Genomic DNA, 25,078 nt, shown 5'->3' with positions numbered 1-25,078 from the left:
GTTCTCCATTCTAAAGGCAGATATGCCTGAGTTCGAGTCCTGACTTCACTGCTTACAAGGAGAACTTTGTCAAGGTACTTAACCTTTCAAAGCTCATTTTCTTCATTTGTAAAATGTGAATGATAACAGAACTTTCATCTATTGCAAAGGTTACGTGAGATACGTATTTAAAGTACTACTTCAATGCAACATCATTTTATTTACATCTGTCTTTTCTTGGTAGTATCTTGGATTTGGAACACCGTCTAATCTGGGAAAAGGCAGAAGGGCTGCAGCTGCTGCAGACCTTGCCAATCGAAGTGGAGAATCAAATACTCACCAAGACATTGAAGAAAAAGATCGATTATTACGTCATGTAGAAGCAAGAGATCTCATTGAATTTGGCATGATTCCTGAGTTTGTGGGACGGTTGCCTGTGGTAGTTCCTTTGCATAGCCTAGATGAGAAAACGCTTGTACAAATACTAACTGAGCCACGTAATGCTGTTATTCCTCAGTACCAGGCCTTATTCAGCATGGATAAGGTTAGATTTTTTTTTCCTAGTTAATTTATAGATTTTTGCTATTGAAACTCTGCATAAATTATTTTAACAAAAAGTAAAAGCAATCCTGCTTATCTGGAATACCAGCCTATTCCTTACTAAATCCAGATTTAGGCATCAGGGAAGGCACATTGTGTTGTATTAGACATTTAGGAGTTGGCTTTGTTGTTTTCCTAATTATAAATTGTCACTGAGGTTGAAGCCCAAGGATATATTGAGAGAGAAATTATGCCAGCAGCCTAGTCCCAACCCCTCGGGTCAGACACACAGGATTGTTCTTTCAGCCTTAAAATTCTAAATGCTTTTGTTGCAACATACTGTGTGTACTTTCATTTACTTTTGTCTAAAGTTCTATCACCTTCCACATCTATATTTCTGTAGCCAGACATTCAATCCCACAAGCCCACACATCTGATCATATAGCATATGTTTTGGGTTTTATGAACTTAGTGTCTCTAAATATTAGTTTCCTTCTCTTCATTCCATTGCCTCTACCTCACGTCAATCTCCTTTATCATTCTTTACCTTGGCCCATGCATTTGGCTCCTAAAAGGTCTCCCTGTCTCAAGTCTTTTCTGACCACTACCACCATTATATTCCATTTTACTTCCAGAATGGATCATTTATATTATTAAACATAGTGCCCAGCAAATAGATAGTAAGTTCTTAATAAATATGTAGTGAAGGAATAAACACAAAGCTAGTTCTTTTACTCCTCTCCTTAAATCCTTCAGTGGTCCCCTTGCTTTGTTTAATGCCCCCACATTGGTGCTCCCTTAGGCACCACATGCATACACTGCTGTAAATGCTAATTTGCTGATTTGTCACCACCTAGTAGACTTAAGTTCCTTGAGGGCGAAGATGGTAATTCCTCATTCCATCAGTAGTATGTATACACATAGGGGCCAAATAAATGTTGAATAAAGTCCTAGAAAGTCCATATTAATCTAGAAAACCTCTTCAAGGACTAATGACAAACTTGTGATTCAAAATACTGTTATCCCTTAAAAAAATATTGTTATCTTCTCATAGACTAATTGACAGAAACAAGTGGTTAAAGGCAAGGCTGTAAAGTACCATGAGAGATAATTACCTTAAATTCTACATTTTCTAGAAGTAGAAATTAATAACCAAAATTACCTTAATACCAAGATCTTGTGAAGTCTGATGTTCCAAAGTATTTTGGTGGCTTTTTTTTTTGGTATGTTAAAAATCTTGTGATTTTTTAAAATTTGTGGTAATTTAGAGAGAGTTGTCTAAAGTTTTGCCTTTGTTCTTTAGGATAAGAGGTTAGTAACACTCTTTAAAATGAATAATGAGTGTTTTCTAGGAAGAAAGTGATGGTCAAAAAATGCTTTTAGTCTGAAAGGGAATAAGGTCAGTCAAGATGGAAAGATTCTGACTCCATGTTTCTAAGTATTAGTGAATCAGTGTACTTAATCTGCTTGAATTTATTTGTCTGTAAAGTTAGGGCATTAGTCCCTTTTTGTTCTACAAAGACTAGAGATGATGGTAGATAGTTAATACATCAAAGGCTGTATGGTTATATTAGGAAAATATAATCAAGTATTATCTAAGTTCTCATTTCTTTTTATATGTTTGTAGTGTGAACTGAATGTTACTGAGGATGCTTTGAAAGCTATAGCCAGATTGGCACTAGAACGAAAAACAGGTGCACGAGGTCTTCGGTCCATAATGGTAAGTTGGTGTTATTATACAAAAACTAGATTATTTTCTTGGTCTCAATTTTGCAAATATTAAGCCTCCGTGTTATTTCTTTGGACATATATCCAGAGAATTGGCCTGATATTGTTTCTTGTGATTTTTTTTGTTTTGGTCTCAGTAGATTATATTTTTATTATAAAAAAGGAACTCTAAAGTGTTTGCAACAGGGGCATCTGGGTGGCTCAGTTAAGTGTCTGACTTAATTTCAGCTCAGGTCATGATCTCAGGTTGCCTACTTAAGATCTTCTCTTTCCTGGATGCCTGGGTGGCTCAGCAGTTTAGGGCCTTGCCTTTGGCCCAGGGCGTGATCCTGGAGTCCCAGGATTAAGTCCCACATCGGGCTCCCTGCATGAACCTGCTTCTCCCTCTTCCTTTGTCTCTGCCTCTCTCTCTCTCTGTGTGTGTGTCTCATGAATAAATAAATTAATTTTTTTTTTTAAAAAAAAGGTCATAATACCATTAATGAAATAGAGAAAATCAGGATTCTGGGAAGGAGAATTTAGAAAATTTTACTCAGGCCTTTTATTTTTATTTTATTTTTTATTTTATTTAATTTTTACTCAGGCCTTTTAACTAACATCCCCAGAGCACCTGCTGAGACCCATTGAAATCCTCATTCTTGTCTGTTTGAAATTAGGTGGCAGATACCAAGATATTTTACTCTTAAATTCATTATGATAATGAACTATTCTTTTTTCCTTTCTCTTTCTCTCTCTCTCTCTTTCTTTCTTTCTGAGAGAGCGTGAGCAGAGAAGGGGAGAGGCAGAAGGAGAGGGAAAGAGAATCTTAATTAAACAGGCTCCATGCCCAGCGCACAGCCTGACTGACTCAGGGCTTGATCTCACCACCCTGAGATCATGACCTGAGCTGAAATCAAGAGTCAGACACTTGATCATCTGAGCCACCCAGGCACCCTGTGAACTCAATATTTTTTACTCCATTACAAATTCTAGAGACTCAGTCTATTTTCTGCCATCACCCACTTTTTTCTTTATAGTGTGCTCTCTTCCCTACTTTCCTGCTCTGGCTGTACAGTGGGTTACTGTTTTCCTGTCTACTCCCAAAGCAAGCACATGTTCCTATTCTCTTTTAAGGATTTCAGTTTTAGTTATTACTTCTCTTATCTCAGTAACACTTTTTGATTGGAACTACACATTTATCACAGACAGTTTGAAATTATATTCTCTAATGAAGTCCTGGACTTCAGGTGTTACTGATTAAGAACAGATTTATAAGAATGCAAACTAGAAGAGTATGTGATATAGTTAACATTTTTGAAGAAATTTTATGTACTCAACCAGTATTTTCCTTAAGATCTACTGCAGCCCCGTTGAAACACACACTTATTTGAAGTCATAGTTCAAATTAAAGAATTTGGTAGAGATGGTTTAGGATTAAATCATTATCAAAGTAAAGAATACCAATTGACCTCTTTGGTAATAGAATATGTAAAGAATTCTGAGTAACACCTGAATCCAAAAGGATAGTCTTATTATATGTGCATGGTGATCTAAGAAGGCAGAACTACAGAGAAAATAGCTTTCTCTCTGAATTTAGTTAACAGCTGCTTTAATATGAAAAATATGAAAGCTTTTTATATTGATTTTTTTCAACATTCAATTCCTGTACAAATTAGGGATTCAGTAATACTTGTTGAGTTAATGAATTTGATTGGTGGCCTATAGAACCTAAGTATTTTGTATGTAATCTGAGTTTTCCTTGTAATTCATTACTTTATATCTCTTTAGGAAAAGCTGTTACTAGAACCAATGTTTGAAGTTCCTAATTCTGATATTGTATGTGTGGAGGTTGACAAAGAAGTAGTAGAAGGGAAAAAGGAGCCAGGATATATCCGGTAAAGTATATTATAAAGCTTGAACAAATCTAAAACTTAAATTCACCTCTTTATTGCTATGGTTTATTGGTCTGTCACAAAAATTGCATAAACATTCTTCTATCCATAAGAGAGCAATAATCTCATAAATTTTCTGTAGAAAAAATGTTCTAATTTTGGTTTATAAAATAACAGCATTTTGTGAGTCTTTCAAAATGATCTTCAGAATTAGCCTGCACTTTTTCCCCCTAAGGAAGAAGTATCAAAAGAGACATAAAAGTCAGTCAAATAAAGAGATTTAAATGAACTTTGCTGCTAATTGTCATTTATGAATGACTTGTTTCATGTCGGTTGACATATCTTCCACTGCTTCGTTTATTTATACCAGGGGTCAGCAGAGTTTCTTGTAAAGAGCTAGATGAAAAAAAAAAAAAAATAAGAGCTAGATGAATATTTGAGGACCATACAGTCTGTATTGCAGCTACTCACCACTGCCCTCAGAGCACAATTGCAGCCATAGGTAATTGTAAATGAGTGAGCATGTTGGTGTTCCATTACATCTTTAGTTATGAAAACAGAGGATGGGCTTTATTTGGGCTGCAGCTGTAGTTCACTGACCCCTGATCTATTCAATGAGTATTTGTTACACAGCACTTGACATTAATGTTACATACCAGAAATTAGATTTCTGTTTTAACTAAGTCACAATGTATCTTATGTTTTATGTTTACTTATCTTCTGGGATAACTTAGGAGTTAGTTGATTGGTTAGTTATTCAGAGGCTGGGATGACTTAGGAGGTAGTTGATTGGCTATTCAGAGACATAATCTTTTATTGGTTATGTATAAAGAAATTGTGGTTTGATTGTAATTTTGGCTCATTTGAGTCAAATCAGATTTGGTTGGAAGCTATTGACTTCTTTACCATAGTTACATGCTAAATGTCAAGCCTTTGAGTTGAAATAATAGATTCATACTTTTTTGGTGGAGAAATGGATTTCTTTTTAAGATTTTATTTATTCGAGAGAGAGAGAGAGAGAGAGAGAGAGGCAGAGACATAGGCAGACTGGGAAGCAGGCTCCATGCAAGGATCCTGCTGCAGGGCTCCATCTTAGGACTCTAGGATCACACCCTGAGCCGAAGGCAGAGGCTCAACCACTGAGCCACCCAGGCATCCTGAGAAATGGATTTTTTAAGACTTGGCAGTTGAAGCCTTGTCAATTTATTTCAGTAATAAATCTCTTAGGGAATATATTGGGAAAATTACAACTCTTGGTTATGTGGTCTCAGTGTTTCCCATATTTCACCACTAAGCAATTTGATTATTAAAAGCGCTCACAAAAAAAAATAAAATAAAAAAAAATAAAAGCGCTCACAATATTTCCTTGTTTGTGTGTTTTTTCTAATTATGTGGATTAATTTATTATTTTGAGTCTAGAAATCATGTTTACCCCTAATTTTCATTAAAAAACAAAACAAAACAACTGCTGTTTATTATAGGGCTCCAACAAAAGAATCATCTGAAGAAGAGTATGACTCTGGAGTTGAAGAAGAAGGATGGCCTCGCCAAGCAGATGCAGCAAACAGCTAAACTGTCAGACTTCTGTCTTGTATATAAAACTTTCCTTCTTTTGTTTAGGATCATAACTGTCTCTACAGTCTGACATTAAAAGCATTGCATCTATCTTGGATAGCATACATGGTCAGAAGCCTTTAGGATAAAAATCAGATCATGTATATTATGTAACATCACATTGATTTATACAGAGGACGTTATGTGGACTTTAATGATACAGTGTTCAGAGATAAAATGTACATTATTTTGGTTCAGTTTTTTAAAAATATGCTTTAACAAAATACTTAGGAGTTCCTTTAAGCAATGCAGGTGTTGCAATAACTGTGGATTTTACAATAATGTTACTCTACAAATGGGAAAATAAATTCTTTAAAATTAAAGATTGGGATACCATTTTTTAGTTTAACCTTTTTTCTACCCATTTCTGTTACCTGAAAATATTGGAATTTTATTCATCTTAAAAATTGGAACAGGTAGTCTCCAAGTATTTAAAAATTTCATGGAAAAAGTACCCTGAAGAACCATATTTTGCTGATTTATTTAGCTATGTTCTTAGTCTTATCTGCTAATGCATGATACCAACATCCCAATTGGTACTATAGAAAAGGCCATCCCCTTGCTGACTTGTCTTGATTTATTTTCCATCTTTAATCCATTTCAGTATGATGAATGTGCAGATGGAATTGAAATCTGACTTCAATCTTCAGGAAAAGACCATCTAATTCTAAAAGTAACATGCAGCATCAATCATAGTAATAGTCATGTGCTAAACTATTCTAATATTATCCACTTAGCTTAAAGTGCTCAGCTAATTCTGTTTTGTTTAGTTTTTTTGGTGCTAGGTATGTGTCTCATTCCCATTGAAGAAAATCTGTGCTTTGCTATCAACAGAAATGAATGTGTTCACACTAAAATATACGTTATTAACTCCATTATATAACAAAACTAAACAGTGGGAGAAATTTGGAGGGGCTTAATAATGAAAGTTATTTCATTTGATTCTATAAATATCAAAATATTTGGGTACCTTTTAAGCTTAATGATGATATAAATTTCCATACTATTCATTCAGTTCAAACTCATTTGAAATTGTTATATTTAAAAAAAAAATGTTACATTTAAGTATTTGTTTTCCTTATTTGGTTTATAGATGCTTGAATTTTCCTGTTACCCCCTTTTTCTTAGGAAAAGAACTTTAAGCTATTAGCAAATTCTAAATCCTATTGGTGAAAAATTGGGCTTTCTATGATAAGAGATGTGACATATGTATTTATGGCTGGGTAGGACCAGAAATGCACTTTTGCAGAGTCTTTAAGCTTGGTTGCTATAAAATGGAACAGAAACAGGTATTCTTCTTAGTCTTTATTAATGGTTAAAGTTCTTCTCAGGAAGTCTTTCATATTATAACTGTTCATTATCTTTCTTTTATAGTATCATTTCCCTTTTTGTAGAGTGAAAATTGGAGTAGCTACTAAATATATTAAGGTTAATCCTCCAGAAATGGACTGGGAGACATTTTAGTCACAACAACTTACATTTGGTTTTGGAAGTTGTTAACAAAGCATAATTGATGTTTTTAAATCAAACAAACTGAGTATAACTACGATTTGTATCTTGAAACTTATGTTTTGGCATTTGAATAAAACAGAAGTACTAAATGAAAGTCAGTGTGGTAGTATGTCCATATGCAGTACCATTTTTAAAAGGACACAGATATCACGAGCTGCTTTATTCTAGTGACTGGTTAATCCTTGGCACTTTCATATCCTTCTAATAAATTCTCCTAGTTGTAGATTCCACAAAGTTCTGTTATTAAAATTTATGTTAAATATTTATTGAAAACCTGCACTAAAAAAACAAAAAACAAAAAAAACCCTGCACTTAGGGATCCCTGGGTGGTGCAGCGGTTTGGCGCCTGCCTTTGGCCCAGGGCGCGATCCTGGAGACCCCGGATCGAATCCCACGTCAGGCTCCCGGTGCATGAGCCTGCTTCTCCCTCTGCCTGTGTCTCTGCCTCTCTCTCTCTCTCTGTGTGACTATCATAAATAAATAAAATTAAAAAAAAAAAAAGAAAAGAAAACCTGCACTTAAATGTCCTGCATGGGCCCCACACTAGATAAATAAGACCAAGTTTTTCAAGAGTATTACTAGTCTATGAGGAGAAGCAAACAAATATCTGTGCATCACAATAATGGAAGTGAGATAGGTACCAGATGGGGTGACACAAAAAGTAGGTGGCCCAGATGGATGTGGAAGATCAAGTAGGAATTTGCCAGAAAGAAATAATGAAAATTAAATCAAAATCTTGACAAATGTAAACAATAGAATATCTTGTATGCCATGTTAAGTTGTAATTTTATGCAGAAAATAGTAGGGTATTGTTAAAAGGGTATTAATCAGGAGAACTGTTCATTAGATGTGTATTTTAGATTGTTGGGAAGGGAAGGCTCTGAGGAAAATGGAGGGAAACATGACTAGAGGCCTCATTGTGGACACTCCTCCAGCACTTGCCCCTCTGTCTCTTACCTGGTTGCCTTCCTCCTGTTTTTCAAATCAGTTTTCATCATAAACAAAACTTGGAATTCACATCTACTCGCACACAGTAAACTAAAAAAGTGGGTCGTCCTGTTTCAGGTTCCCGTTCAGAGTTTGATTTTGGGCCAGGTGAGAAGCTATTGGAAAGTTTTGCACAGAGAAATGACATAATCTGACTTAAGTTTTGAAAGACTATTCAGGTTATAGTTTAAGCAAACAGACTACAGAGGAGCAAGGATTGAATCAGATACCCTCAGCCCTTCTTAATTTTTTTGAAAGAAGATAATGGATTGAACTAAAGTGATAGTGGAAGAGCAGATGGGTAGGTATTTTTGGATATCTGAAAAAAAAAAGTATTCCATGTCCTTCAATGGGGAAACTCAGTATTATAAAGATGTCTATTAACTATATTAATTTATGAATTTAATATTGCAATAAAATACCAATAAGTTTCTTTTTTTTTTTTTAACTTAACAAAGATTTATTCATGAGACCTAGGCAGAGGGAGAAGCAGGCTCCCCTGCACGGAGCCTGACTGGGGACTCAATCAAGACCTTGGGATCAGGACCTGAGCTGAAGGCAGACGCTCAACCGCTGAGCCATACCTGGTATTAGCCAGGCACTGCGATACCAAAAAGTTTTTAAATTGAAAGTAGGCATGGACGCCTGGGTGGCATAGTTGGCTAAGCATCTGCCTTCAGCTCAAGTCATGATCCCAGGTCCTGCGATCCATCCTGGCACTGGGCTCCCTTCTCAGTGGAGAGACCGCTTCTCCCTCTCCCTTGCCACCCGCCCCCCCCCCACCACCACCACCATGTGCACTCTCTCTCGCTGTCTCAAATCTTTTTTTAAAAAGTGATGCAAGTAAAATATGGAATATTATTTAAAATTTAAGAAATATTACAGGTCCCTTGGGAAGTGGGGTCAGGCATTGATCGGTTCTCATGGTATATGATGTAGTTTTGGAATGCTGGTAAGTTCCAGACCCACTGGCCAAGAAAGAATTCCTGAGACATTCTGGGTGCAAAAAGATGATTTTATTAAAAGCATGGGGACAGGACCTGTGGGCAGAAAGAGCTGCCGCACTGGGGTTGTGAGGAATGGCAGATCATACTTGGGAGTTGGGGGAGGTAAGTAGAAAGGGAAGTGTCAAAAACTTTGCTATGCTAAAAAAGACTCTCCGGATACTGGAGGCCTGGCTATTGTTGAGCTAAGGTGGTTTTTCCCTCTAGCAAAGCATTAACATTAAGACAGCGGGAGTTTCCTGGAGGGATGTTATATTCCGCTTGCCTAAATTATTTGTCAACGGGCTTCATGTTATAAGGAAATTTTATTTTATTTACATTCCCTTCTACCTTTGTTTCCCACTTCACTATGGAGGGGAAAGTGATGTTAGGGCTCCAGGACATTGAGTCTATGGGGTTTTGAAAGTTAGGTTATTGAGAAGATACTTTTTCTTTGTAAATCACTAAGACATTTGTTCACTGAGGGATGCCTCTGTGGCTCGTTCGGTTAAGTGTCTGCCTTCTGCTCAGGTCATGATCCCAAGTTCTGAGATGAGCCACGCATTGAGCTCCCTGCTCGGTGGGGAGCTTGCTTCTCCCTCTCCTGCCTGCTCCTCCCTCTGCTTGTACTCTGTCAAATAAATAAAACCTAAAAAAAAAAAAAAAAAAAAAAGACATTTTAAACTGATGGAAACTCAAGGCTTGCAGGACTGTGATCTCTCTTAATCCCTTAGTTTTAGGGCAGTCAGGAGTGCCTGAGGAATGTCCCATATCCCACCTGGGAGTGGGGCGGAGGGCGGTTTGTGGGGTGTCAGCTTGTGCTTTGTCCTCAGCTTGCTTTCTGCTGTACTCTGACCCAAGGAGTCATCCATTATTGCATCGAGTCATGTGATGCTGCAGCAATTGAACATCCAAAGGGGGGTGGGGGTGGGAGGAGAACCTCAAACTAAGTTTCACACCTTACACAAAAATAAACTCAAAATGGATCACAGACTTAAATGTAAACCTACAAAATTTTTAGAAAAAGCACAGGAGAAAATTCTCAGGATGTAGAGCTAAGAGTTCTTGATCTGACTCCAAAAGCATGATTCATAAAGGAAACACCAATAAGCTGGGCTTCGTTAAAATTAAGAACTTTGGGGATCCCTGGGTGGCTCAGCGGTTTAGCGCCTGCCTTTGACCCGGGGCATGATCCTGGGGTCAGAATCCCAAAATGCTATGTACTGTATGATTGCATTTATATAACATTCTTGAAAGGACTAAGTTATATAGAGGAGAACAGGTTAGCTGTTGCCAGAGCTTAAGGAAAGGAAGTGGGTGTGGCTATAAAGTAACCTGGAAGCAATGAAATGGAAACATTCTGTATCTTGACTATATTAATGTCAATGTCTGGATTGTAATATTGTACTACACTTTTGTAAGCTATTTCCATTGGGAGAAACTGGATGAAGAGTACACAGAATCTCCCTGGATTATTTATTAATATATGTATATTTTAAAAGATTTAAAAAAATATTTTATTTCTTTATTCATAAGAGAGACACAGAGAGAGGCAGAGGGAGAAGCAGGCATGCAGGGAGCCCGACGTGGGACTCGATCCCGGGACTCCAGGATCGCAACCAGAGCCACCCAGGCGTCCCTATTTCTTACAACTGCACAGGAATCTACAATTATCTCAAAATAGTTCAATTTTAAATATCTAATCATGTGTCAAGGCCTCTCCTTTCCCTCCAGCTTAAAACCCTCCAGTGGTTTCCCATTGTTTTTAAGATACGAGCTCCTGGAATGCTAGGAGATACTCTCTCAGTCTCCCTCCAGGCTTTCTGTGCTCCATCTGACCTGTAGAAAAAAAGGCAAAATGAAACGTAGATCAAATTAAATTTCCTTACACCTTGCAGCTCAGTGACAAATACTTCTGACAGCCAGCAGAGTCGGGCATTCCTCCAGGAACTCCCAATTGTCTTAAAGTCAACGCTTTGCTGGAGGCAAAAATGCAACCTTAGCTTGACCACAGCCAGACCTTCAGGATCATGGAAGTCTTCTTTCACATAGGAAAATCCTTTTGGAAATTTCCTTTGTTTCTACCCCCACCGTGACATAGAAGTATATAACCAATTCCCGTGCAGCTCTTTCTGCCCATAGGTCCTGCCCCCAGGCTTCAATGAATCCACCTTTTATGCGCTGAAAACGTCTCGAGGATTCTTTCTTGGCGGTTAGCTGCGGGACCCCAGCATCCCATCACCTCCGCACTGGTCATCTTTCAGTTCCCGGACTAGACCTACTATCAAGAGTTTTTGCAAATGCTGTTCCCATCCGAACTGTGCTCCGCTCGCTTCTAGTTAACTCCCCACTTATCCTTCAGGCCTCCGAAGGCTTCAATCCTTGGGGCAGCCTCCCCTAACTTCTCTGACTACGTCAAAATCTCCCATACGCTCCTCCTGCCCAGGGTTTTCCTCTTTGGGAGTACTTCCATTCGCCGCGGCACCTCGCCATTTGTTCGCTCGATTACGTGATTGATGTGTTTTCTTTCCCAGATACGTAGTTTCACCAGGGAGACCCTATCTGTCCGTCACAACGTTCGCAAAGCAGCTGGCGCCGCAGCCAGGACGCTCAGGAGGAGCAGGGCTTGGAACTGGAACCGAAAGGACGCCCACGAAGGCGCCGGGCACGCCTTGGCGTCGCGCGAGTACTACGTCACTTCCGCCCCGGAAGACCCTCTTTCTAGGGGAACCGCTCCAATTCCTGTCACTTCTCAGACTCCCTCCGTCGCGGATATGGCTCTGCCGCCCTTCTTCGCCCCGGGCCGCCCAGGCCCGCCGCCTCCGCAGCCGCCGCCTCCCGCTCCCTTCGGCTGCCCGCCACCGCCGCTGCCCTCCCCGGCTTTCCCGCCGCCTCTTCCCCAGCGGCCCGGCCCCTTTCCGGGGGCCTCCGCCCCCTTCCTCCAGCCCCCGCTGGCTCTGCAGCCCCGGGGCCCCGGGGAAGCCTCTCGCGGCGGCGGCGGCGGCGGCGGCAGCGGCGGCGGCGGCGGCGTCTTCTACCCGGTGCCGCCGCCGCCGCTGCCGCCGCCGCCGCCCCAGTGCCGGCCCTTCCCGGGGACCGACGCTGGCGAGCGGCCGCGGCCGCCGCCGCCAGGCCCGGGGCCGCCCTGGAACCCGCACTGGCCTGAGGCGCCGCCGCCGTCTGACGTGCTCGGGGACGCGGCCTTGCAGCGCCTGCGCGACCGGCAGTGGCTAGAGGCGGTGTTCGGGACCCCGCGGCGGGCGGGCTGCCCGGTGCCTCCGCGCGCGCCCGCCGGGCCCAGCCTGGGCGAGGTGCGCGCGCGGCTGCGCGGGGCTCTGCGCCTGGTGCGGCGGCTGCGCGACCTGGGCCAGGCTCTGCGCGAGGCCGAGGCGGATGGCGCGGCCTGGGTGCTGCTGCACGCCCAGGCCGCGCCGCTGCGCGCCGAACTGGCCGAGAGACTCCAGCTGCTGACCCAGGCCGCCTATGTGGGCGAGGCGCGGCGGAGGCTGGAGAGGGTCCGGCGCCGCCGGCTGCGGCTTCGCGAGAGGGCCCGGGAACGCGATGCCGAGCGGGAGGCCGAGGCCGCGCGAGCCGCGGAGCGCGAGCAGGAGATTGACCTCTGGAGGGTCAAGTGCGTGCAGGAGGTGGAGGAGAAGAAGCGGGTAAGAGCAGCAGATGCGCAGGGGCCAGGGGTAGTGAGGTTTTGCGCTGTCGTTTCCCAGGGTTAAGCCTCTTTTTCCTCGTCCGTAAAATAAAAAGTCTTTCCGATCTCATATCTCCATATTGATTGCGTGTTGATGATGCAAATAGTACAAAACACAAATGCTCTTAAGTGCACCGCGAGTCTTGTAAACACAAGATCCAGGATTACACGGTGGCGTTGCAGAATGACAGACGTCCTGTCTCCTGCTGCAACGTCCTGTCCGCTTACTAACATTTAAGGCAAACAAGAATCTGGGTCCTTGTTTCTTCTGTTGGCCCGGCAGATTTTATTTTATTTATTTATTTATTTTAAAAGATTCATTCATTCATTCGTTCGTTCATCCATTCATTCATTCATTCATGAGAGAGGCAGAGACACAGGCAGAGGGAGAAGCAGGCTCCATGCAGGGAGCCTGGCCGGGGACTTGATCCCGGGTCTCCAGGATCAGGCCCTGGGCGGAAGGCAGCGCTAAACCTCGGCGGATTTTAATACAAACTATAGAGTGCCTTGTGCTAGTTGGTTTATGAGGGCCTTAGTGAGGAGTGCCCCAGGATTCCTTTGTTGAGAAATTTTACTCATTTTTTTAATTGTTACTACTTAAAAAAATGTATTTATTCGACAGAGAGAAAGCACAAGTAAGCAGAGTGGCAGGCTGAGGTAGAGGGAGAAGCAGGCTCTCTGCTGAGCAGAAAGTGGGTGGGAGGCTCCATCCCTGTCCCTGGAATCATGACCTGAGGTGAAAGTCATGATTATGGTGAACCATAACCAACTGAGCCACCCAGAAGCCCTTTTGGAAAATTTAAACCACAGATCCCCAGGTTAACAGTGGTGTTTGGGGGGCACTTGCTGCATATTAGGTGCTGTGCTCAAGACCTTGCATATACCAGATCTTTAATCCTTTTAACAACCCTAAACCGTATTCTCACCACTTTACAGATTAGGAAATTGAGGCACAGAGAAGCTAAGTTTCGGACAATCACACAAGTGGTTTGTAGTAGTTTTACTCCTGATTTGAGCCCATATTGGCTGATTCCGAAGCCTGTTGATCTTAACCTCTTAAGTAGGGGCCAGGGTGAAAATGGAAATTGGTCAGGCAGTTGTTTAAGGCATTCTCATTACTCCTGAGGGCCTCTGAGTCCCCCCCCCCTTCACAACCAGCTTGTGTTTCCTCCCTCCTCTTCCTCCTTGTGTCTGTTATTGCCCTAAAATCTTTTTTTATTTTATTCTTTTATTCATGAGAGAGGCAGAGACTCAGGCAGATGGAGAAGCAGGCTCCATGCAGGGAGCCCAGTGTGGGACTCGATCCTAGGATTCCGGATCACGCCCTAAGGCAAAGGCAGACGCCCAACCGCTGAGCCACCCAGGCCATCCCCCTAGAATCTTAAAAGGAAAAAAAAAAAAAGATGTATTGATTTTTTTTTTCTTTTAAAGATTTTATTTATTTATTCATAGAGATGCAGAGAGAGAGAGGCAGAGACACAGGCAGAGGGAGAAGCAGGCTCCATGCAGAGAGCCTGACGTGGGACTCGATCCCGGGACTCCAGTATCATGCCCTGGGCTGCAGGCGGCGCTAAACCGCTGCGCCACCGGGGTTGCCCAGATGTATTAATTTTTGTGGGAAAGAGAGAGCACAAGCCCAAACAAGGGGGAGGGCAGAGGGAGAGAGAGAATCTCAAGCAGGCTCCATCCCCAGCATGGTGCCACACGTGGGGCTTGATCTCACAACATTGAGATCATGACCAGAGCAGAAACCAACAGTCAGTCACTTAACTGACTGAGCCACCCAGGTGCCCCAGCCCTAGAATGTGATATAATTCCTGTCCCCATTTGAAATGTGATGGCAAGGAATATCGTGCTTTAAAGGAGAATAGTTGGAGGCAACACCATGATCTAAGGGAGTTTGCATCAGTTCATTTAATAAGGACCCATTATTTGCCAGACCTGATGCTGGTGATAGGGATGAATAGGATATAATGCTTTCCTTGAGGGGCTTAGAGCCTCATGGGGACCATGTCTATACAGCATGGTTATGTGTTAGAGTTTCAAGTGCTGTAGGAACCCAGAGGAGGAATATCCAGTCCATTGCAGGTTGGTGTAAGGGAAGGCTTTGTGGATGATATAATGACATCTGAACTGTCTTGAAGGACATGTCAAAGCCAAGTGAAAGCAACAGGTGCAGTTCTGGGCCGAAGAAGGAAGGAGTATGGTGTGGTCTTAATGGTGGGATTATAGGCACTTATTGGATAGATAGAAAGAGAGCTTTAGGTAAAAGGATCTTCCTTACCACCCACAGTAAGGGGATTGGAGACCAGATCCTGTGAGTGGTGGTTTAAGGAACCAGAGTCATTTTGTCTACATGTGAACCAACTTAAGAAGAACATTCAGGATAGGATCTTAGTGTTTGAAAGGCTGTCATGGCAAAAGATCTAGGCACCTAACAACACTGGAGTCCGAGCTATGTGTGTTGGGTGTCACTGACAAATTTCGTAGAGTTCTGGGCCCTTCCAACCCCATTTCTTCTCTCCTCATCTCAATCTTTGGGTCTAGGAGTCTACATTTTTAATAAGAGAGCCCCAACTTAAAGTTAGATGCAGATGTTCATTGGACTATGCTTGAAGAAACTCCAAGGAAGGAACAAAGGTCAGCATCCATGTGGAAACTTCAGAGAAGATACTCCCTGGCTGGACCAGTGTGGGAGAGGAGTTGTGTACAGCCCAGGAACTTGGAATGGAGATCCAGTAGAAACTCAACCCCAGGACAGTCTGATCTTCTGAAATCTCACTGCTGGGCAGCTGTTCTCTGCTTTAAGACTGTTCCTAGGGCAGCCCGGGTGGCTCAGCAGTTTAGCGCCGCCTTCAGCCCAGGACATGATCCTAGAGACCCGGGATAGAGTCCCACGTCAGGCTCCCTGCATGGAGCCTGCTTCTCCCTCTGCTAGTGTCTCTGCCTCTCTCTCTCTCTCTCTCTCTCTCTCTCATCAATAAAATCTTAAAAAAAAAAAAAAAGGGATCCCTGGGTGGCGCAGCGGTTTGGCGCCTGCCTTTGGCCCAGGGCGCGATCCTGGAGACCCGGGATCGAGTCCGACGTCGGGCTTCCGGTGCATGGAGCCTGCTTCTCCCTCTGCCTGTGTCTCTGCCTCTCTCTCTCTCACTGTGTGCCTATCATAAATATAAAAAAAAAAAAAAAAAAGTATTCCTAATTCTAGGTCTGTCTCATGGACTCGGTCTTTTCCAGGAACAGGAACTGAAAGCTGCAGCTGATGGTGTCTTATCTGAAGTGAGGAAAAAGCAGGCAGATACCAAAAGAATGGTGGACATTCTTCGGGCCTTGGAGAAATTGAGGAAACTCAGGAAAGAGGCAGCAGCAAGGAAAGGTAACCATGGCTTTGCATTTCTACTTGTATTTATTCCTCTATTGCCTTGTTCCTTCCCTTGCTTTACCCTAGTGTCCACCCTCCCTCAAAATTTTTGAAGAAAAAAAAGTTTGATTATATTTAATTTTTACCCAGTAGAATAACAGCTTGTCAGCACCACCTCAGAACTTTTGAAGCAGAAGCCTGACTTTGTTTACTCCTTTTTGACAAGGTTGAAAAGAGAGGCAGGTGTGGGAACCCACTATACTGCCTTTCCCTTGACTCATCATTCCCACAGCAAGTGTTCTGGCCACGCTTTTGTGAGTGAGTTTGGTGTGGCTCGTCACTTTTGCCCATGTACAAAGGCAAAGGCTATCCTTTCTTTATTAGGTGCTTCAGAAGATGTTGAAAACTTGGCATGCCCTTCTGATATGTTTCAAACCTGAAACATTGATATTTAAAAAGGTGTGAGTGGTTGGACAGGGCAGGGAGTGCCTTGCAAACTGCATGGGTGTCCACTTCTGTACTTTGGGATCAGAAAACCTGAGTCCTCTCCTCTTGCCTCTAGGGGGAGCACTAGTTTTGGAGAAGCTCCCTAGTTGTGCTTTCAACATTTGCCTGTCTTGATCTTTGCTCTTGCAAGTCTTTTTGTGTGGAGGGCCCTCAGTTCCATCTTTTCCGTTTTAAGCTCTCACTATCCTTCAAAACTAAATACAGATGCAACATCCTCCATCCTCCATCCTTCCCTGATCTGGATTGAGGTGACCTCCTTCTTACTTGCACCGGTTTGGACTACAAGCTGCCTTATTTAGCCGACTATAGGTCATTGATACCAACCAGGGATATTTGAGACTACACAAATTAGCAAGTACTGTGATAGCAAATGACTTCCCCTGTGTGGTTTAAAATATAAATGAAACCTGTGAATCAGACCCTTAATAAAGTTCCATTGGGATATGACCATTGTGTATTCAACCCAGCTCACTCACTAGCTAAGTGATTAGCTTCTGCATGCCAGGCTTCAGAATAGCTAGTTCAAATTGAGGCTTCAGAAGAATATGACCCCATAGTGCATTCATGAGTCAAAGGGGAGTTTGCATCTACTAGGTCTACCCTTATCTCTTCCTTGGGGAATGAAAACCTGAGGGCTGTTATTTAATATTCTTCTACTCCATGTCCTCTGTGAGGAGAGTATTTAGTAAACTTTTGCCAAGTGAATTTCGTAGCATAATTTCTCACTATTTGTCTTCTTTATTTTGGTCCAAAAGAAGGAGGAAATTTCGGAGGAATTGTGATCTATAAAAATAAGCAGCCTCTTTGGAGTTAATGGTCTTGAATATAAAATGATTTGGTAACTAGCAGCTAGTTGCATCATATATTTAAAACTTTTCTCTCAAGGTGTGTACACCTTCAGCTAAGGGCTGAGAGAATGAGGCCAGATATGTAAGCAGGGCCACATTGCAGTACCTTAGGGGCCAGACTAGACTTCTTACCTATGCTTAAAACTGAGCGGAACCATCGAAAGATTTTAAGCAAAAAGTGAAATGGCAGCAGTAATCAGTGCTGGTCCAGGAGAGAAAGGAGGGAGCTCTAGGAGGGAGGGAGAAAAGGAGAGACACTGAGAAGGCTATTCAGTAGTCTGGGCACGGATAATATAGGAGTGTGAACTAAGGGTCAGGTGGTGACTTGGAGAAAAGTAAATGAACTTAAGAAATACAAATAAAGGAGAGGGGGAATGTGTAAGTAAATAACTTGGGGAACAGACTTGGGGTTGACGAGTTCAGTTTGGGTTGTGTTGAGTTTGAGGTGCCTGTGGTACGTCTTGGATAAGAGGTCATCGGCATGTAGCCATAAATAGACATGACTTTAAGGAGGTTGTATAGTGTGAGTTGAGGGCCAAAATGACAAAATCCTAGGGAATGTCAAAATCCAGATGCATAAAGGGGTGGCCACAAGAGAGGTCAGAGAGATAGAAGGAGAAAGTAGGTCCCCTACCTCCTTCTGGAAAGTCCCAAATGCTCAGAGAGATTGTGTAATCTTGCTTGGGGAGGTTACCTAAATGTCTCTTTGCCTTAGTTTCCTCATCTGTAAGACAGGAATAATGATAGTACCTAAAAATTGAGAAATATCTGTGGGAATTAGTACCCAATAGATCATCAGTGAGCTATGCTAGGTGCAATTCACAGCAGAATGGTATGAGTAGAAGCCAGACTAGACTACAATAAAGAGGGAATAGGAGATAAGAAAACCAAACAGTGAGTTCAATTTATGAGAAGTTTGCCTGTGAAGACAGGAGAGAACTGATCAGTATCTGGCAATGCGGAAGGGCAAAGTGGTAATCTTAGGGTCATGGGAAAAATTTAAACATGTTTCATTGCTAAGCAAAGGAATGAGTATAGGGAGAGTATCATAGAGAAGCAGGAAGGATAGTTGATGGCTCAAGGTCCTGCAGGAGGTAGAGAGACTGATTGTAGGTGGAGGGATTAACTTAAGTGTAGAAGGATCCATCTTCCACTGGAATGAAAATGAAGGAGACAAGGATGGGTAGTCACACAGATGAGCAAAATCAGGGGGTTGAAAGTTAAGAGATTTCCTGGCTACTAGCCTGTTTTCTCTGAGATGGGTTAGATTGTTTGCTCAGAGCCAGTAGAGAAGGAAGGCTTTAGGACAGCAGTAAAGGCTTGAAATAACTGCTGTGAAGAATGAGTATGAGCCGGGATCCCTGGGTGGCGTAGCGGTTTGGTGCCTGCCTTTGGCCCAGGGCGCGATCCTGGAGACCCGGGATCGAATCCCACATCAGGCTCCCGGTGCATGGAGCCTGCTTCTCCCTCTGCCTGTGTCTCTGCCTCTCTCTCTCTCTCTCTCTCTCTCTCTGTGACTATAATAAATAAATAAATAAATAAATAAATAAATAAATAAATAAATAAAAAAGAATGAGTATGAGCCAACTAGAGACCTGTGGGAGTATGGTTGTAGGGAGAGGTGCTCTGGGCTCAGCTGATGTAGTTCTATACTGACACTACATCACATAATCAAATTATTTCTTCCAGGAGTGCTCTACAACTGGCAGGTGAGTGCAGAACACAGGGCTGTTAGGGTTTTTTGCTTTATGAGTGACCCTAAGTTTTGGTGAGGATGAGTAAAAGAGGGGATAGATTTGGATACATTTAGTTGGAGGTTCTGGTGAAGCCAACCATTTCCAGGGAAGAGATAAGTGCACTGGGAGACTAGAAAGTCCTAGTCAGAGAAGAGAATTGTGCTTAAGACTTTAGAGGTAGCAGGGTTTTTCTTATCATGCCCAGGTACAAGGACTGGACAGGGGGCAGCCCCAGTGATGCAGCGGTTTGGCGCCGCCTGCAGCCCAGGGCATGATCCTGGAGACCCGGGATCGAGTCTCATGTTGGGCTCCCTGCATGGAGCCTGCTTCTCTCTCTGCCTCTCTCTCTCTCTCTCTCTCTGTGTCGCTCATGAATAAATAGATGGAATCTTTAAAAAAAAAAAAAAAAAAGACTGGACAGAGCTCAAAGGTGGCTGGCTGGCTGAAGGGAAAAGGAGAAGGCATTAGTTATGTAGAAGCTGCAGGAACTGGAGGAGTGAATGGTAGAGGTGGAGGGAACCAAACCATGTATCAGTATGTGGGCTCAAGAGAAAGACTGGATGAGGATTGCTGTTCCCGAGGGAATGTGTCATGATCAGAAGTGATAGATGAAAGTTTGAGGGAGGTATGGATTCATGGTACAGGTCCAGCAGCCTGAGATAGGCTACTATTCCTCATGGGGTCTGTGGGCACTTTGGAGCTGATGGAGTGTTTGTGTTTCACCATACTGGTAGATTTTAGTACTCTGGCTCTTTACAGAAGTTGGCCAATTCCTGGTTTAGGTAAAGAAATGAAACAATCATGGAATTGTTACAAAACAATGTAGTGACAGCTTGAGCTCAGTGCTTAAGAATTTTGTGGTTTTTTTGGAAAGTAGCTGGCAACTTAGTAGAAGAGGGATTTGAATCATAGGGTTTCCATAGTTGGGAATGAGTGATTGTAAACCTGTTCAAGCAAAGCAGTCATGAGAAAATGACCTAGAGAAATGTTAGCTTTGGAGGTGAGGATAAGAAAGTTGGTTCCACAACCACTTAGTGGCAATGGTTGAAGGAGAAAAGAATCAAACCTCCAAAGGCCTTGATCAGCTCTTTTAGGAAGCAGTTTACTATTACATTTAGTTAATCCTGGAAGCGCCCCTAAACATTACTTCTCTTGAGAATTTATCTTACAGAAATAATCTATAGAAGGAAAAAAGCAACATGCCTAAGAGTAACATTTCACTTGTGCACAAAAATAGAACACCTAAATAAAATACCCATAGTCAACTATGATGCCATTATCACTAACAAAATTAGTAATAATTCTTTGATATCACCTACTAACTAGTCTGTAATCAAATTTTCCCATTTGTGGAACTAGTTATGTTGCCTATCCTATTAGCTGACTAACTATCCCAGGCTTCCCAGGATGCTGGATTTTCAATGCTAAAACTGGGCAAACTGAAATACTTGGTCACCTTATACCAAGCAGCAGACTGTGAGGGCAGTGTGATTAGTTATGTATATTTCTTCTTCATTATCCAAGTGTGTTTTCTCAGAACTTCAGATTCCATCAGTGGGAGAATTGTTTATTAGTTGGTTCTGAGAGCCTGTGCTGTGGGGATATCACAGTGAAGAAATATAAGATAATTCCTCTCTTTAGTGAGCTTACTGCCCAACCAAAACCATTAGAAATAAAATTAGGTTAAGTGGTATGAGAGAGAGAGAGAGAGAGAGAGGGAGGGAGAGGAGGGAAGTCAGGGTGGGGTCAGATTAATTGGAGACCCAAGATCAAATTGAGCCTTGAGGGCAGCCCCAGTGGCACAGCGGTTTGGCGCCGCCTGCATCCTGGGGTGTGATCCTGGAGACCTGGGATCGAGTCCCACATCGGGCTCCCTGCATGGAGCCTGCTTCTCCCTCTCCCTCTGCCTGTGTCTCTGCCTCTCTCTCTCTCTGTGTCTATGAATAAATAAATAAAATCTTAAAAAAAAAAAAAAAAAAAAAACCTGAGCCTTGATGATTGGTTAGAATGTACAAATTCGAAGCAAATTTATAATGAAGTAGTACTTTGAATCTGCTCATTAGAACACAGATTTTGAGATAAAAAGTTGCATCTAAAATGCCTTTGGAAAATAAAATAAAATAAAATAAAATAAAATAAAATAAAATAAAATAAAATAAAATGCCTTTGGATCTCTGCCTAGGCGTCTGTCCTCCAGCTTCAGCAGATGAGACTTTTGAACATCATCTTCAACGACTAAGAAAACTCATTAAAAAACGTTCTGAATTATATGAAGCTGAAGAGAGAGCCCTCAGAGTTATGTTGGAAGGAGAACAAGAGGAAGAGAGGAAAAGAGAATTAGAAAAGAAACAGAGGAAAGAAAAAGAGAAAATTTTACTTCAGAAGCGTGAAATTGAGTCCAAGTTATTTGGGGATCCAGGTAAGTTTCTCTGTAAATCAGAGGAGAAAAAGAAAATACTCGATTGGCAGCTCTTTTTCCTCATGGATGGTCTCAACCTAAACTAAGAGGTGGTAGGCAGCAAATGGCATTTTCAAGACTTGAAATTCTAAACTGTGTACTGGAAATCACGGGTAAAGATGAAATATTTGATCACATTGTTTTACTGTCATAGAGGCTCAGTCAGCTTGCATTGAGAAATATACTCTAGATATGAAGCATGATGATGTAGTAACATGCCTTTTCTTTTTCAGATGAGTTCCCACTCGCTCACCTCTTGCAACCCTTCCGACAGTATTACCTCCAAGCTGAGCACTCCCTGCCAGCACTCATCCAAATAAGGTCAGAGTGGGACTCTCTGTGTCATCTTCCCCTTAGGTAGCAAGAAGCATTCCAGGTGCTTGTGTTGTTGAGGTCTATTGCTATATCTTTTTTTTTTTTTAATTTCTTATGAGTTTATTTAAAGTTTCTAAGTTCTCAGGATGCCACACATACCTTTAGCCCTCAGTCCTTGAGAAGTAGATGTCTCTGTTTTAACAGGTGAAGAAACTGAAACTCAGGTTGTGATTTGCCCAACAAGTATTGTCTCATGATATAGCTGTTGTGTTGGCTTAAAGCACTGACTTCCTTTTCCTAATTGTCTTCTGCTGCTAAATAAACCAAGGGCAGGAAACCCTTCCTGCCACTTGCCTGTGGAGACTGTTTAAGTCCCATACCAGCTTGTCAGTTCTCACAGGTCAAAGCCAGGAGAACTAGGAACGAGGAGTCTCACCTCAATATGCAGTTACTAATGAGCTGGGTCAAGTTTTCAGCTCTCTGGGTCTCACTTTCCTCACCTATAAAATGCAAATGGTGGACTAGAATGTGGCCTTTAAACTTCAGCAGTAGGACTCTTCCCAAAGGCAGTCTTCTGAGAAATCTATTTGTGAAAATAGTTTGAATGAATGGGTTCTGTGAGCAGTTCAAATCTCTTATTAACTGGAAGCACTTTGTTGTTTTCTAGATTGCCCAGAACATTTGCTTGAGGCCTAGGGGTTTTTAAAGCTTAATTTGAAAATCACTGAACTAAGTGATCTCTCAGGTTCCTTCCAAAACTGTAAGGATGCTTGTAGTATACCAAGTTTGTGTTCTGGGAAAAGTATATTTCTGGCTAATATGCAAGTTTTAGCTTTTAAATATAAGTACAGTGGATTCTCATTATTCGTAATAGCTATGTTCTATAAAGCTGCAGGTACTGAATTAGAGAATATCGGATTGCTAGCCCTCAAGGAAAAACAGGGTTGGGTTCCTGTGAGCCTGGGCCCATACCATTTTCATTAACGATCAATACATAATACTGTTTTATGTGGATTTCTTTTTAAAAACACCTTATTTAATATATATTGATTCATTAACATTGAACTCCTAGTGAACAGCATTGTAATGCCTGCATCAACATAGCTTCTCGCACATACATGTATTCTCTGTAAGGCATACTCCAGCCTTCTCATGCTAGCCAGCACTACAACAGTATACCTGGGGGCCATTTAAATATAAAAGCACAAATATGTGAAAAACTTGGCACTAAATAGACTGCAGAAAGGACACTTGTTTATAGTATGAGGCTGAAAACAAGAAGACAGTGTCATCTTATTCAGTTAACCTCAGTTGGGAATGTACCTGTCAGGGACTCAGACTTTTCACTGCCCTATGCATGTTGGCAAGTGACATGAAAGCGCCACAAGTACTGACTGTGGGGTCACAAATGAATTTTTGTGAATAGGCAAATTTGCAAATATGGAACCTGCAAATAATGAGGATCAACTGTATATTCATTATTTGGTTATCCATAAGAGTTCTTGGCAGTTTTTGTCCTTTATATGTACATTTAAGAACTATGGTCTTTTGCATACTGCTTAGAAGTCAAGTTCTTTAGTGTACTAGTACATACAGTCATTTGAAAGCTAAGTCCTGAAATAGAATATTTAGTTGCTGAACATCTTGCTTGGAATAGAACAGAAATAAACAGTTGTTCTACATTGTTCTTATTAAGGCATGATTGGGATCAGTACCTGGTGCCATCTGATCATCCCAAAGGCAACTCCGTTCCCCAAGGATGGGTCCTTCCCCCGCTCCCCAGCAACGACATCTGGGCAACGGCCATTAAGCTGCATTAGTAAAGATGCTCCAGGAGTGTGGTCCGGCCAAGCCTCTTTCCAGCTCTAAATACTAGTGATGCCACCATCTTCTTGTGCTGTAGACTAAACCACAACCTCTAAACTCCATGTGGCATTGCCCTACCCAGAAGTTAACGTTTTCCTTGCATGGTCTGTCCTGGCCAGAGGTGCCTCTTGAATCAGGAGATTAATATGGTTCTTCAGGAAAGGACCTAGGTGAACTGGGGTTATTACCACAGGCAGTGGCCGTGGTTCACCAAATTTGCCTCTGTTTTGAAGGGGCTTGGTGCAGAGTGACTTGTTAATTTACTCTTAACTGCCTTGGTGGTGATGGGTAAGTACACTCCATACACTCAACACAAGTATGCACTGGGTAGACTTAGCAGCCCTTCCCCCAGTACTGAGTGTGAAGGCAGGCTTGATGCAAAACGTCCATACCCTTACTACCTAGAGAACCCTCTGACTTCTAGGAGGAAAGGTCAGAGATGCCTTATCTTTGGTTTTGTGAATCCCACTTTTGGTGCAGCTTAAGAAGCTGCAGGCTGAGCTGCCAGAAAAGCTCATGGCCTATCTGGTAGTCCTGTGGTTAACTTGAGAAAGCTGTACCCATATTGGATCGTGTTTTAATGGATAATGACTATATCTTCCCATGTTAGAAGGATCATAACAAAAACACCTGTTTTTTACGTTCCTAGAGGCCCAGTTGTTCAGAATCACCAATGATAGAAATCTGTTTCCCTATGGGTGTGGGACCTTAACCTCACTCAGTCACATTGGTAGGTGCCGGGATAGCTGTGGAATTTTCTTAGGAACTTAAGCTCCCCAAAACACCCATGTAGTTAAAACTGGGAGGAAAGCAGATAAAAATGAAATTGAATTTATTTTTTTATATTAATAAATGCTGTTGTGCCTGGAAATGATTGATCATATAACATGTCAGGAGTTTGTTTTGTTTTGTTTTGCTTTTTGTCACCTATTGTGTTATTTATATTTCCAAAAAGCTAAATAAATATCATTTTTATTTTTTAGCTTGAGCCTTTGCCCCCAAATTTGTTGCTTACCAAATCACTACACACACTTTCACATTGATGAAACACATTTTCACTTCAAAAATACAAA

At 42.0% G+C, this 25,078-nt stretch overlaps 2 protein-coding genes and 1 long non-coding RNA gene across 4 annotated transcripts in view; 2 read left to right on the top strand and 1 right to left on the bottom strand.

Moving 5' to 3' along the window:
• The window catches only part of CLPX (caseinolytic mitochondrial matrix peptidase chaperone subunit X), a 43,833-nt gene extending 36,495 nt beyond the window's left edge, over positions 1–7,338 (top strand). The window contains exons 11-14 of the mRNA XM_072809163.1: positions 224–523; positions 2,147–2,239; positions 4,015–4,121; positions 5,600–7,338. Coding sequence (XP_072665264.1) covers positions 224–523; positions 2,147–2,239; positions 4,015–4,121; positions 5,600–5,690 — 591 coding nt within the window. The 3' untranslated portion in view covers positions 5,691–7,338. The remainder of the gene's footprint in view (positions 1–223; positions 524–2,146; positions 2,240–4,014; positions 4,122–5,599) is intronic.
• LOC140623122 (uncharacterized) lies at positions 4,163–12,198 on the bottom strand. Of its 2 annotated transcripts, XR_012022792.1 has the most exons (3): positions 11,104–12,114; positions 8,202–9,863; positions 4,163–4,514 (listed from the first exon to the last, which is right to left on the bottom strand). It is a non-coding gene; the product is annotated as an uncharacterized lncRNA (long non-coding RNA). The 2 variants fall into 2 exon arrangements; XR_012022791.1 differs by lacking the exon at positions 8,202–9,863 and having other exon boundaries at positions 11,104–12,198.
• On the top strand, positions 11,917–24,987 carry PDCD7 (programmed cell death 7). The gene is made up of 5 exons (XM_072809164.1): positions 11,917–12,876; positions 16,152–16,290; positions 21,549–21,785; positions 22,058–22,145; positions 23,836–24,987. The coding sequence occupies exons 1-5, from the start codon at positions 11,989–11,991 to the stop codon at positions 23,957–23,959; spliced, it is 1,476 nt and encodes a 491-aa protein (XP_072665265.1). The 5' UTR covers positions 11,917–11,988; the 3' UTR covers positions 23,960–24,987.
• Positions 24,988–25,078: the final 91 nt, after the last annotated feature.

This window comes from Canis lupus, chromosome 32, assembly GCF_048164855.1.
Source record: "Canis lupus baileyi chromosome 32, mCanLup2.hap1, whole genome shotgun sequence".
NCBI lineage: Eukaryota > Metazoa > Chordata > Mammalia > Carnivora > Canidae > Canis > Canis lupus.
The sequence above is the reverse complement of the archived record's forward strand: the minus strand, read 5'-3'. Positions and strand labels throughout refer to the sequence as shown.

Bases quoted from the DNA above. Each gene is read 5' to 3' on its own strand.
- PDCD7 (XM_072809164.1), top strand. From the start codon at position 11,989: ATGGCTCTGCCGCCCTTCTTCGCCCCGGGCCGCCCAGGCCCGCCGCCT. The intron at 21,786-22,057 runs GTAAGTTTCTCT...TTTCTTTTTCAG, and splicing joins CAAGTTATTTGGGGATCCAG to ATGAGTTCCCACTCGCTCAC. The intron at 22,146-23,835 runs GTCAGAGTGGGA...GTTCTTATTAAG, and splicing joins CCAGCACTCATCCAAATAAG to GCATGATTGGGATCAGTACC.